The 11,837-nt window shown below is 36.7% G+C and overlaps 4 protein-coding genes across 4 annotated transcripts; 2 read left to right on the top strand and 2 right to left on the bottom strand.

The window, feature by feature from the left end:
* Positions 1-668: 668 nt before the first annotated feature.
* Positions 669-3,006, bottom strand: LOC108857090 (uncharacterized). The gene is made up of 9 exons (XM_018631019.2): positions 2,848-3,006; positions 2,407-2,574; positions 2,242-2,306; positions 1,976-2,029; positions 1,505-1,780; positions 1,346-1,408; positions 1,198-1,266; positions 1,066-1,111; positions 669-966 (listed from the first exon to the last, which is right to left on the bottom strand). The coding sequence occupies exons 1-9, from the start codon at positions 2,879-2,881 to the stop codon at positions 899-901; spliced, it is 843 nt and encodes a 280-aa protein (XP_018486521.1). The 5' UTR covers positions 2,882-3,006; the 3' UTR covers positions 669-898.
* Positions 3,007-3,236: 230 nt separating this feature from the next.
* Positions 3,237-6,012, bottom strand: LOC108856491 (tRNA (guanine(37)-N1)-methyltransferase 1). The gene is made up of 9 exons (XM_057011166.1): positions 5,816-6,012; positions 5,570-5,667; positions 5,310-5,475; positions 5,100-5,175; positions 4,484-5,009; positions 4,251-4,394; positions 3,865-3,971; positions 3,688-3,762; positions 3,237-3,561 (listed from the first exon to the last, which is right to left on the bottom strand). The coding sequence occupies exons 1-9, from the start codon at positions 5,908-5,910 to the stop codon at positions 3,505-3,507; spliced, it is 1,344 nt and encodes a 447-aa protein (XP_056867146.1). The 5' UTR covers positions 5,911-6,012; the 3' UTR covers positions 3,237-3,504.
* A 1,749-nt stretch (positions 6,013-7,761) lies between these two features.
* LOC130495117 (PRA1 family protein B1) lies at positions 7,762-8,789 on the top strand. The gene has a single exon (XM_056986241.1). It carries the CDS (start codon positions 7,880-7,882, stop codon positions 8,489-8,491), a length of 612 nt encoding a protein of 203 aa, XP_056842221.1. The 5' UTR covers positions 7,762-7,879; the 3' UTR covers positions 8,492-8,789.
* A 1,040-nt stretch (positions 8,790-9,829) lies between these two features.
* On the top strand, positions 9,830-11,713 carry LOC108857303 (ferritin-3, chloroplastic). The gene is made up of 8 exons (XM_018631273.2): positions 9,830-10,218; positions 10,306-10,389; positions 10,563-10,623; positions 10,722-10,809; positions 10,997-11,058; positions 11,174-11,239; positions 11,332-11,395; positions 11,493-11,713. Exons 1-8 carry the CDS (start codon positions 9,911-9,913, stop codon positions 11,537-11,539), a joined length of 780 nt encoding a protein of 259 aa, XP_018486775.1. The 5' UTR covers positions 9,830-9,910; the 3' UTR covers positions 11,540-11,713.
* Positions 11,714-11,837: the final 124 nt, after the last annotated feature.

Genomic DNA, 11,837 nt, shown 5'->3' with positions numbered 1-11,837 from the left:
ATGCAATCAATCAATTTGATGCTTCTCTATGTTATCATCACAGGTGAATAACATAGTAAGTTTTGTAAAATGAACCTGGGACAAATGAACGTTTAAAGACCTTTATAAAAAGCTGAGCCCACAATCCATTGCTGCACAGTGGATTCAGTGCAGTGTATTTGTACAATAATATGTCAAACATGACAAGAGTAGCTACCAAGATTCCACATCTGGCTCACAACATTTTGTAGGTTAGATAGCATATTCAGGCATATAAACGTTAGGAAACTCAATTAACTACCTAACCAGAAATTAATGTTGAATCACATTAAGGGCCTTCAAAGTATTCTTCAAAGAAACTCAATGTACTACCTACGATCAACATATATGTACTGCACAGACAACTTTTGCTCTCTCACTCTCTCTCTGTATCAATAAGCCTCGTTGATAAAGCCTTTAACTCCAAAAAGAAAGCAGCTTACAAGTTGCTAATAAAGCATATTCACAGATTCGCCAAAACTTTTGTGGATCTTCCACTACTTATGGCCAGCTCCTACTCTGCTCAAAAGTATTTTTTTCAACTAAAGAGTGTTATAGCTTCTCATCATCCTATATACAAACAAACAAACAACTTAACAAAAGTGTCAAGTTATATGCTCATTTCAACAATCTATAGTTTTCTTCTCTGGTGCAGAAAAAATAGATGATCCCATATTAAGACGAACCAAAAATCCAAAAGAGTGACCAAAACAATATAGCTGCGTGTCACATGTTCAGGAATTAAATCTCCACACAAATCATGTGATCAAAGATGAAGATCAAAATAGATTCTCAAACTCCATAAAAGGAAAGATGAAGAAGAGTACAGTCTCCATATGAAGATGCTATTAATTTATTGTGGAACTGGGCCCTGACATCATCACTGGATGTTGATATCATGGAACGATGGCAAGACCGCAACCAGAGGCTCCCCATACCCTATAGAGTCTGTTTTGCACATGAACCATGAGAAGTTAATGGAATCATTTCTCAAAAAATGAGAAGGTTACGAATACACATAGTGTTTTTTTTTTTAATTATTTTTACCTCCATCATCTGAAAGAAGCTTGAGAACTTCACCAGCTACATCAGACTGTTTCCATAAATAGCAAAGGTAAATGAGAGTCAAATGTGATAGTTTCAAAGAAGAGATGGATGGTTTTAATCTATAAATAATACCGTTACTGGAAGTTCTTTTCCCAGCTGATGTACGTATCCAATCACTTGCCCTTCCTTTATTGCATCACCCTGCCAAGAAAAACCAATTTGCTATCTTATTTGCATTTTTCTGTTTACTGAGTTGAATTATGAATATAGATTCGTTTACCTCTTTGCAGCTAGGACCTTGTTTCTTTCCCTTTACAGTTCTGCTTCTCTGAAACTTGCCCACCTTTTACCAAGAGAAGAAATAAAAGATCAAAAGATCAAACAGGACAAAAATGCAGATAAAATTTATATGAATTGCAGGAGGTGGGGTTTCTCATACTGAGGGAGAGGTGACTAGGACATAGTTGTTAGATCCAGATGCATCCAAAGCAGCCAACTTTGATGATTTTCGGTATGCAGCATTAATAAATGGAGACACTTTTTCAGAGGCGGGTTTTGCTTTGGATGGGCTAGCAGCAGCAGCAGCAGCAGAAACTGATTTGTTCATGGGCTCAGAAGGAATGGGAGGAGCTACTGATGGAGAAATATCAGGCATGGGAGTGGGAGTTGCGGTCTGTCCAATCTTCCGCTTCAAGTTCATCTCGAAATCTCCAACCTATAAGTGAAAGAAAGGCATCAAAGGAATTATAAAAATGTTAACAACCTACTACGATTACAGCATAAGCCACAAGTCAAACAAGCAATGAACAGATCCAATATATGTTGGTTGTAATATAACATGCATTTGTTGTCTTGGTAACGTTAATGAAAGATTTTTCTAACACTAGTGCCGTGAAAGGAGGAGACTTGCCTTAAGTTTGAGCACAGCAACCTCAGTCTCATCACACATTTCGTGAACCAGTGCCTGTAACACCATAAAACATTCATCTAACAACATATAAAGAAGAGTCCATACACAACATGTATTGAAAAAGAAAAAACAAAGAGTAGGATTGCCTGAAGTTATGCATATAAAAGATACATACACTATGTCAAATCAGCTCCTAGCAACATATATATATATATATATGGCTAAAAATAAACCAAAACATCTACAAGAAAAGTAAAGAATAAAACCTCCACTTCTTTCGGGAACGTTGTGCGTCGAACGGAACTCTTCCCCGTTGAAGCATCACATGATTCTGCAAAAAAAAAATAATAATAATAATAAACAAACGCTATTAGAAAGAAAACAACATGTACCATTCGAAGATGAAAGGTGAATGATGATAATAAACTCACCGTCAGTTTTGGTAGTTGTTGTGGAAGATTTAGAGGACTCTGCACGCAACACGACAAGCGTGTGCTTGGGGTTCCTGTTGCACAAACTCCACCGTGGCGCACAAGAATTGGCAGAGGCAGACCAGTTACCAGAAAGCGAGTGAACATTTATTGAGGAACCCAAAGTCTCTGTAATAACGGAGGGAGAATAAAACCATATAGTCAAGAGTCTACGTCAATTGGAAAGAATCAGACAGAACAGATCCGAACCAGAGAGATCAGATCTATCAAACAAGACAACACTAAGATAGTAACCCGTAAGAACCAGACTGGTAACGAACAGGTCGGATTAATATTTGCTAACCGTAAATTCCCTCCATTTCTAGTTTTTTTTCAAATGAACAAAAGAAAAACAAATCGGCGCAGAGAAAGTGAAAGAGAGAGAGAGAGAGAGAGACTTACGACGGAGAGATCCGAGAGCTGCAGAAGACTCCATTGGAAGAACAAGGTAGCGAGCTAGCTAGAGTCTCCACAGAAGCGGGGGTGGTTAGTTAAAAAGCTAAGATGACGGTTGGTTGGTTGGTTTTGTCACTTTTAATTCTTAAGCGGCTTTCTTTGGTAACTCCGCCCTTCCTACGAAGCTACAGTCACTCACTCGGTTACTATTCTAGCTAACGTGCGCCTCAATTATAAGCGTACTCTAGTGTTCACATTTCACATATTGATTTGTTTTTTCATTAGTAATATTTTAAGCACCATTGTAGTTCTGTGAAATTATATATATCAAGTAGCTCATCTGCCTAGAATCAAACAACCAATAATGTGAAAGGTACAAAAACTAAACCTCAAAATATTAAACTCTGAATCCATTTTCACTTCAGAAAACAGAAAATACAAGCAATTAAGGTAGCAAATGATATACTTGAGTATTCATCCATCAAGCATGCTTCAGGCAGGCAAAACACATCAAATACTAAACATTTCATCATTTGCAGACAATGGATTCAAAACTACTAAACATCTTTGTAAGATAATAAAGACTCCTTTAACGCAAAGACTCATCAAAATGAAACAAAAATTCCAACGGGTTGTTCTTGCAGCTTCGCTGAAATGTCTGTTTCAGTGTTCCTCCATCAAGCATGCTTCAGGCAGTCTAAAGCTTAGGCAAAACATCGCCTGGCAACCAAACCAAAAAAAAGTTCCATCTCAGTAGAGCTACAAATGATATACTTGAGTATTCTACAACAGTCATTCGCAAAGAAAAAAAAAAAACAGAACATGAGAAAATGGGGGATCATATACCTTGTTTGGAGCAACATCTCTGACCTTGTGGAAGACCGGATCTTCTATATGGAACTTCAAAGCACTTTCAGCTTCCTGTATCATATCATTACAAAAGCTGTACTTTAGATTCCAAGAGGCGTGCAGAAAAATAATACCAGAGATGCAATTATAGAGTCCATGGTTTTTGATTCTTACAGCAATAATAGACTCTGTGGTTTCGCTTGCACGAATGAAACAGTAGCAATGGATTAAAGGAAGAGGTCCTTTCCAATACTTCTTTTCAATCACTTTGCTGAAAGAATCTGCAACCAACAAAAAATTACAGAGCCAATTTACGCATTAGATAATAAGTTAAGATCTCACAAAACAAAACAAAACAAAATAAAAACAACTAACAGTCAAACAAGCCTTAATGCATCATGATGCATCTCCTAATTTTGCTGATGTCACAAATGGAATTGATAAACTTTCTTCGATGGACTGCATACTTACGTGAATGCCTTGAAAGAACAAAAAGACTATACTCCCAAAATTAGAAAAAAAAAAAAGAGAAGAATAAGCTAGAAGCATTGGTAGCATACCGAGAAACTGCAAGGCAGAAGCTGGAAGGTTCATAATAACATGGTCGACATGTTCCCACGGCTTTGCGATTGGAAGCACCGTTTGTTTCAACCTCTTCTTTGCGTTTCCTTCTATAGTCTTGCAGTCTTTCCCTACCCCATTTTCTGCATTCAATTAACAGGTCAATGATGATTACCAAGGCACTATTAGCTGTTAGAATTATATTGTAGAAACCTTCTTAGACATTCCTTACCTGTCTCTGAAACACCAGATGGCTTCTTAATTGCACTACCTTCTTGACTTGCCACTGCTTCCTTAGTTTTGTCATCAGCAACCGATTGCAGATTACCCTCACCATCTGAGACCTTCATCAACTGAGAAATAAATTTTCTAGCATCCATATTGTGCACACAGATCAACTCATCAACCTTGTTGAACTCTGCATTAATCTTCAAGTACCGAACACTGTCCGGATTCAAATCATTCGCATAAACGAAGCATCCCTTTTGCGCAGCTGGAATAGCAAAAGGACCAATACCAGCAAACATATCACACACGGTTTCTCCAGGTTTAAACAGAGACGTAAGACGCATGTGCTCATGCTCCAGTCTCGAGTTCCAGTAAACAAGGCTGTAGTCCAGCTTAAACCTTGCTCCGTATTGCTTTACTTCTGTTTCCATCCCAGTTTCTCCGGCTAACACTTCGAACTTTGGCACTCGAAACTCGTTGGAGATGGTTCCGACTTTGTTCACAATTGTCTTGATCCTTGGATAGTTTTTCTACAAAAATGTGGAAAAAAAAAGATTCAAATCAGACTTCTTTGCTGTCATGGGCACAGAGATGTCATGAGAGGAGGGTCGAATACTTACATCATAGATAACCTTAGCTATCACGTCTTTGAAGGGAAGGAGCTCGTCGTGTAGATTTAAGTGGGCTATATGACCTGCACATAAAAAAAGTTATGAGAGAGGCAATCTTCATGATTTGGAGACTAAACAGAGATAACAAAAAGAAAACTGCTAGCTCATGCAAAACAGAGTTCTTATAAGCAAATAGAGGGTTAGTTAATATACTTAACTATGGTTTCAAAAGATGAAGGTATATCCACTCCCTCTGGCAGAATCTGCTTCAATATGTGATCTGCACTCCAATAGGAATAGCCAAGGGTGACCGAGTGAGGAACTACTTCAACTTCACTTAGTTTCTTAAGCTGGTTTAGTTTTTCATCTGGTATCTCCGACAAATCTGTGCTTTATAGCAAAAAGAGCTTTTGGTTATATCACACCACTTTCCACCATCTAACTAAAACACGTTCAGAACAAACAAAAAAAACCCTTACCGGCACTTTTAACAGTTTCCGACAGTAACACCAAACGAGTCTTTTCAAAACCGGATTCTTCAGTGATGGGTTTAATCCGAGGCATGTTGAGCATGTATCTACAAGTTTTATCACAACCAATAAAGACTTCCTTTTTCAATCAATTAGAACGGAAATCACTTCAAAAAGGCAATTCAATCAAAGGAGCATAAATAAAGATCGAATCAATTAGGAGCATTGTACAGGTGAAGGTGAAGAAAACAGTACCCATTGAGTATCTTAGTTGCGCTTTTACAGAGTTCACGGGGAATCCGAATAGCCCACAGCTTCAGATTGACATCAAAGTTGCTTTCATCCAACATTCTTTCTGCTATGTACCGTTTCACAAGACTAAGGAAGAGAAGAGAAGAAGAGGAAATCGGCTGAAGAAAATAACGACCCGACCGGACTGAACTGTCTATGTTGTTATTTAGGGTTTAGACTTAAAAAAATATAAATTTGATTTTTTTTGCTTTTTGTCAGCGATAAAATTGATTTTTTTTTTACACTGGATTGTATTATTGAGTCTTATAGGTAAATAGTTCAAACAAAATTGATCTATAAAAGGAAAATTAATTTATTAAAATTTACATTCTACTCTATGAATTTTTCTTTTTTAACCTGATTACACAAATAAAACGACAACGTTTGTTATGCATCATATATTCATATGCGGAGTTATATGTTGCATAGATTATGAATATTACATTTTAACTTATAAAATAAGATTTTCAAAATATTATATAGCTTAAAACTGATTTTCGATCGCTGTGTTAGTTTCTCATCATCATGAATAAATGATTAACACTTTGAAATTATTTTAAAATTCTGCAACTTAAAATATTTTTGATAATAGTAGATTTTGGAGTATTATATAAAATATAAAGTTCAATAATAATAAATTTTAAATAAGGTTTAAAAATTCAAAATTTTCATTTAAAAATAAATCATTTTAAATCTCTATCTCTCTGCATGAATAACTCATTTATGCAATAGGACACATTATTTATGCAATAGGACACATCAACCATTTTTCTTCTTTAATCTTCTTTACTTGTAGCAGTGTATATAGTTATATATTAAGAATAATTGATATAAATCAGAAATCATAAAATATTTGAGATGAATTCATATATATAATTTCTTAATTTGTATAACTACGAATAAGTTTTTAAATCTATACTATTAAAACACAAGGGGCTTTTTTGATGACACCTTAAAAAGTTGAAATATTTAGAATTTTTTTGCCATTGTATATTTTTAATATATGCTTTTAATTATTTTCCTTTAATTAATCAACTAAATAATTTATATTCAAACTAATAATATCTATTACTGTGGCAAGTATCATTTCTAAAAAGATATGCTGCGATTTTTAATAGATAATGTTTCTTTAATTCAAAAACTTAATACTAATATTAATTTATATTATTAATTACGAAATAATTAATATATTATTTAATAAAAATATTTAAAACATTGAGTAAGATTTTGTTAGATTTTTCTCAATAGATTTTGTTATAATTAAAAATAAATTCAAATTTATAAATAAAATTCATTTATTCTTAATATTTTTATTGATTATTATTAATAACAAATGATTAGATCAACAAAATCATAATATACCTCTGAATTATCTCAACTCCTTAAAAAACAGTTTCATTTAAAATAAAAACTAAATCACATAAACTAAATTTAATAAAATTACAAAAAATATTTTGTAATTTTATTACGGGTTAGTATCACATAAACTAAATAAATAAAATCATATTATGGATTAGAGTTATTTAGAGTCTTCTAAAATTTAGTCATATTGAAAATAACAAAAATAAATCATACAAATAAATTTAAGATAAATTTCATAAAAGGTTAAAGTATATAATTTATCAACAAAAAATTAAGTAAAATAAGTCATATAATTTTTATTACGTAAAATAATTTTCTAACAAAAAATATACCCGTCCTTAAATCTAGTTTATTTTTAAAAAGTCCAGGTCTATCTCATAATTTTTTCATTTTATCTGGTTATACTCGGACGATGCTTTTTACATAATTAGAGGATAAATAACAAATGTAGTTTTGATTTAATATTTGAGATCAGTTCTTATACATTAATTCAATTGCAATTTTTAGCTACGAACTTGTTTAGTAAAGCAAAAAGGTTTTCGAACCCGTGACCCGACGGTTCTGGGCCAGCGCAACCTTTATGGATCAGCCGAACCGGTCCAATCTCGTTTCTTATTCAATCTTTAAGATCGAGAATCCTCTCAGTCAAAATCACCCGCCACCGCCATGGCCAGTCCACCGACGATCCCCGTCACCAATCAGCAAGCCGCTCAATCCCAGCCGCCGATCAACACGCCCGCCTTCCGCACCTTCTTCTCCCGCCTCTCCTCCTCGATCCGCGACGGCCTATCGCAGCGCCGCCCCTGGACGGAGCTCGTGGATCGGAGCTCCATGGCGCGGCCCGAGTCCCTCACCGACGCTCTATCCCGGATCAGGAAGAATCTCGCCTACTTCAAGGTGAACTACGCCGCCGTCGTCTCCCTCGTCCTCGCCTTCTCCCTCTTCTCGCATCCCCTCTCCCTCCTCGTCCTCGTCGGCCTCCTCGCCGGGTGGATGTTCCTCTACGTTTTCCGCCCGGCGGATCAGCCGCTCGTCGTGTTCGGGCGCGCTTTCTCCGATCGGGAGACGCTGCTCGGCCTCGCGTTGGTTACGGTCGTTGTGGTGTTTATGACGAGCGTCGGGTCGCTTTTGACGTCGGCGTTGATGATCGGCGTCGCGATTGTTTGTTTGCACGGTGCGTTTGTGGTTCCGGATGATCTGTTTATGGATGATCAGGAGCCTGCTAACGCTGGGTTGCTCTCGTTCCTTGGTGGTTCTGCTGCCTCGGGGAGAGTTTAATTTTTGTTTCGAAGAGGTGGGTTCGATTCGGCACGTGATCCATTTGCTTGATCGTTTCATTCATTGTGACATCTAATGTTGAAGCACATTGAATCCATCATTTTTTTGGGTTGATTATGTTTTTGCTCATTTGGTTTTGTATGATTTTGGTGTTAAGAGTCTTTCATGTTTTTTTTTTTGGGTTGGAACAGCTGTTTTTGTCTTTTCTCAAGTTGATCAGATAGCTATATGATTCGAATTGATAAAACCTGTTGTAGTGGCCGGCATTTTCTTCTGAATTAATGATCCTTAGTGTTTACCTGTTTTGTTTGTGAAGTCTAAGCTTGGTTCATATCTCTAGATCTTGTAACAATACTAAAGAGGTTTGTATATGTTGTGTTTTGTTCTCTAATGTAAGTAAGATAGAGTCGGGTGAAGATGTTCATCCGACTAGTCGACCAAGCGATCAAGTCCCGTTTCACAATCTGAGAACGTGTCTCTATATACCGACATAGTTAATACAGGTTTCGATACTCTTGCTTTTATCTCAAGACGACATTAGCTAATAATGCTTCCATGCATGATGCATCACCTCCCATTTGTCAATGTGTTTAACAAAAAAAAAAAAACAAATAATTTGTCAAAATACTCATCTCTTGACATCTCCAATAGTTGTGTTCTAATAACACCTATTAATAAGAAGCCCTAAACAATTACATGTCACTATTTTCGAATTACCAGACTCACCTGACGCTTTTGCCTCCACCAGTCGATAGAAACGAGTGGAGAAGTTTGGTAGTTGTGGAATGTTTGTAGAGTAGTAGATTTTTTTTATAGTTCTTTGATTCTTCAAGTAGTTTCTCTGGTTTTCTTTCACTTATGTGTTTTACCGTTTCATCATCAGTTTGTGTCTGTAAATACTGTGAGCTAGTTATATAGGTGGAAATGTAATCATAGAAACAAATCTAACTGGCCCCAAATATGGTAAGTGAAAATGTAATCATAGAAACGAAATCATTACAGTTTATTTAATCAAATCCAATAGATTTATATATGATATTTACTATTTCTAAAAGGAATTTACTACTTGCGACACAAGAAAAAAAAAAGATATTTTACTATTTTAGCAGTATAATTTATTTTCTAAATCCACGCTTACGTGAGTCTATCAGGAAAAGCCAGCCAAAAATGTAAATGGGCCGAAATCAACGCAAACAAAAGAATGTATCTTCCAGCAAAGCAACAACGCCACAAGCCTGCCACGCGCCTTCAACCATCTCACAATCGTGTCCATCCACGTGTCTATCATCGAGAGCCTCATCATCCACATAACCTCGCTTTATATTCTCCATCTTCCGCCACCATACAGCCTCACAGACAAACCCTTTCCTCCTCCCATTTCATTGCAGAGACAGAGAGAGAGAGATTCAGACACAAAAAATGCTTCTCAAATCAGCTTCTGCTTTCTCCCTCGTGAACATCCATGGAGTCGAGAAGGACATCTCTCCTCTCTCCTCCTCCTCGTCCTCGAGTCTTCCCGTTTCTTCGGGAAAACCACGAAACCTCTCCTTCTCTGTGTCTGCCTCAAAGGCTACCACCACCACGACGCAGACCCTAAGCGGCGTCGTTTTCGAGCCGTTTGAGGAGGTGAAGAAGGAGCTCGATCTCGTCCCTTCGAGCCCACAGCTCTCTCTTGCTCGCCATCTGTACTCTCCCGAGTGCGAAGCCGCCGTGAACGAACAGATCAAGTAATATTTTCTTTTCGCGTTGGATTGTAACGTTTAGCGTTTGTAAATCTGTTTGATTGATGATGAGATTGGTTCTTTTGGTCGCAGTGTGGAGTACAACGTGTCTTACGTGTATCACGCCTTGTACGCTTACTTTGATCGTGATAACGTTGCTCTCAAAGGTCTTGCCAAGTAAGTGTAAAAAAAGTTGAGATTTTTATTTGATTTTATTGAGAAAGTTCGGTTCTTACTAAAGTTGGTGACTTTGTTTTAGTTAATGATTTTTTGATGTATTGTCTTTACTAAAGTTGGTGTCTTTGTTTTTGATTAATGAGTTTGTTTGTTTGATGTCTCTTGCTTATTAGGTTTTTCAAGGACTCGAGTGTGGAAGAACGTGACCACGCTGAGATGTTGATGGAGTATCAGGTTCTTCTTCTTGCCCAATGGGTTTCAGTTTTGTATGCCCTGTTTCATTTGAGTTTAGTTTCTGACACTGTTTTGTTGTTGTTTCCGTGTTCTTGCAGAACAAACGTGGTGGGAGAGTTAAGTTACAGCCTATGGTGATGCCTCAGTCTGAGTTTGATCACGCTGAGAAGGGAGATGCTCTCTATGGTAAGCTTCATTTTCCCGTTTATGTGATTGTGGATGAGGACACAGTCTAAAGATTGTGTCTCTTAATTTGCAGAAACTTTTGTTAGAATTTATTTATCAATATTAGCTTTGGTTAGGTTGTGTGTTTTAATCAGCTATTTTTGTGAATATATGCATAAATTTGATTTTTTTTTTTGGTTTGTTGCAGCCATGGAGCTGGCTCTGTCATTGGAGAAGTTGGTCAATGAGAAGCTCCTCAACGTGCACAGTGTAAGACCATTACTCTCCTTGAATTCAATTCTTGTTAAAGGCATTCATGTCTTTTCTTTTTAGCTTAATGTTTCAAGAAGTATTCTTTTAATACAAGTTGCATTTGATTGTATAGGTGGCTTCGAAGAACGATGATGTGCAGCTGGCAGATTTCATTGAGAGCGAGTTTTTGAACGAACAGGTAAAAACCAACACACGTTCTATGTTAGTGGCAAAGACATGTGAACTAATTAAGAATCTAATGAAGTTTAAAATAACATCACTTTCTGGCAGGTTGAAGCGATTAAGAAAATCTCTGAATATGTGGCTCAGCTCAGAAGACTCGGCAAAGGGCATGGTAACCATTTTTTTTTTGTACAATTTTAAAATAATTAAAAACACGTTCCACGTTTCGTCCACTTTCATGTCTCACACTTCGTTTTATGTGCTCTCAGGAACATGGCATTTCGATCAAGAGCTTCTGGAAGCTGCTGCTGCTTAATCTCTTCTTATAAACTGATGCTGCTTAAACCTGTTTTGGTTGTAATCTCTCTTATGAACTCTTGTTCATTGATCTATTTTTGGTTCTGGACTATTAAGCAGTTAGTTTTGTTTACACCTCTTGTTCACAAACCTTTGAGTCAACAACATCTTACTATCAACGGTTGATTGTTCATATGTATGGTGCAAGAGCAAGACTGAAATGTTAAAGAATCTGAACCCTAATAGGCTATTGCTTTATCTCTCCCGTGGTCAACGAATGTGTGCAAAGGCAAATTCCTTGTTGGCTTGAAGTCGTC

Source organism: Raphanus sativus, chromosome 5 (genome assembly GCF_000801105.2).
Source record: "Raphanus sativus cultivar WK10039 chromosome 5, ASM80110v3, whole genome shotgun sequence".
Lineage (NCBI taxonomy): Eukaryota > Viridiplantae > Streptophyta > Magnoliopsida > Brassicales > Brassicaceae > Raphanus > Raphanus sativus.
Note: the sequence above shows the minus strand (reverse complement) of the source record. Positions and strands in the feature narration are given on the sequence as shown.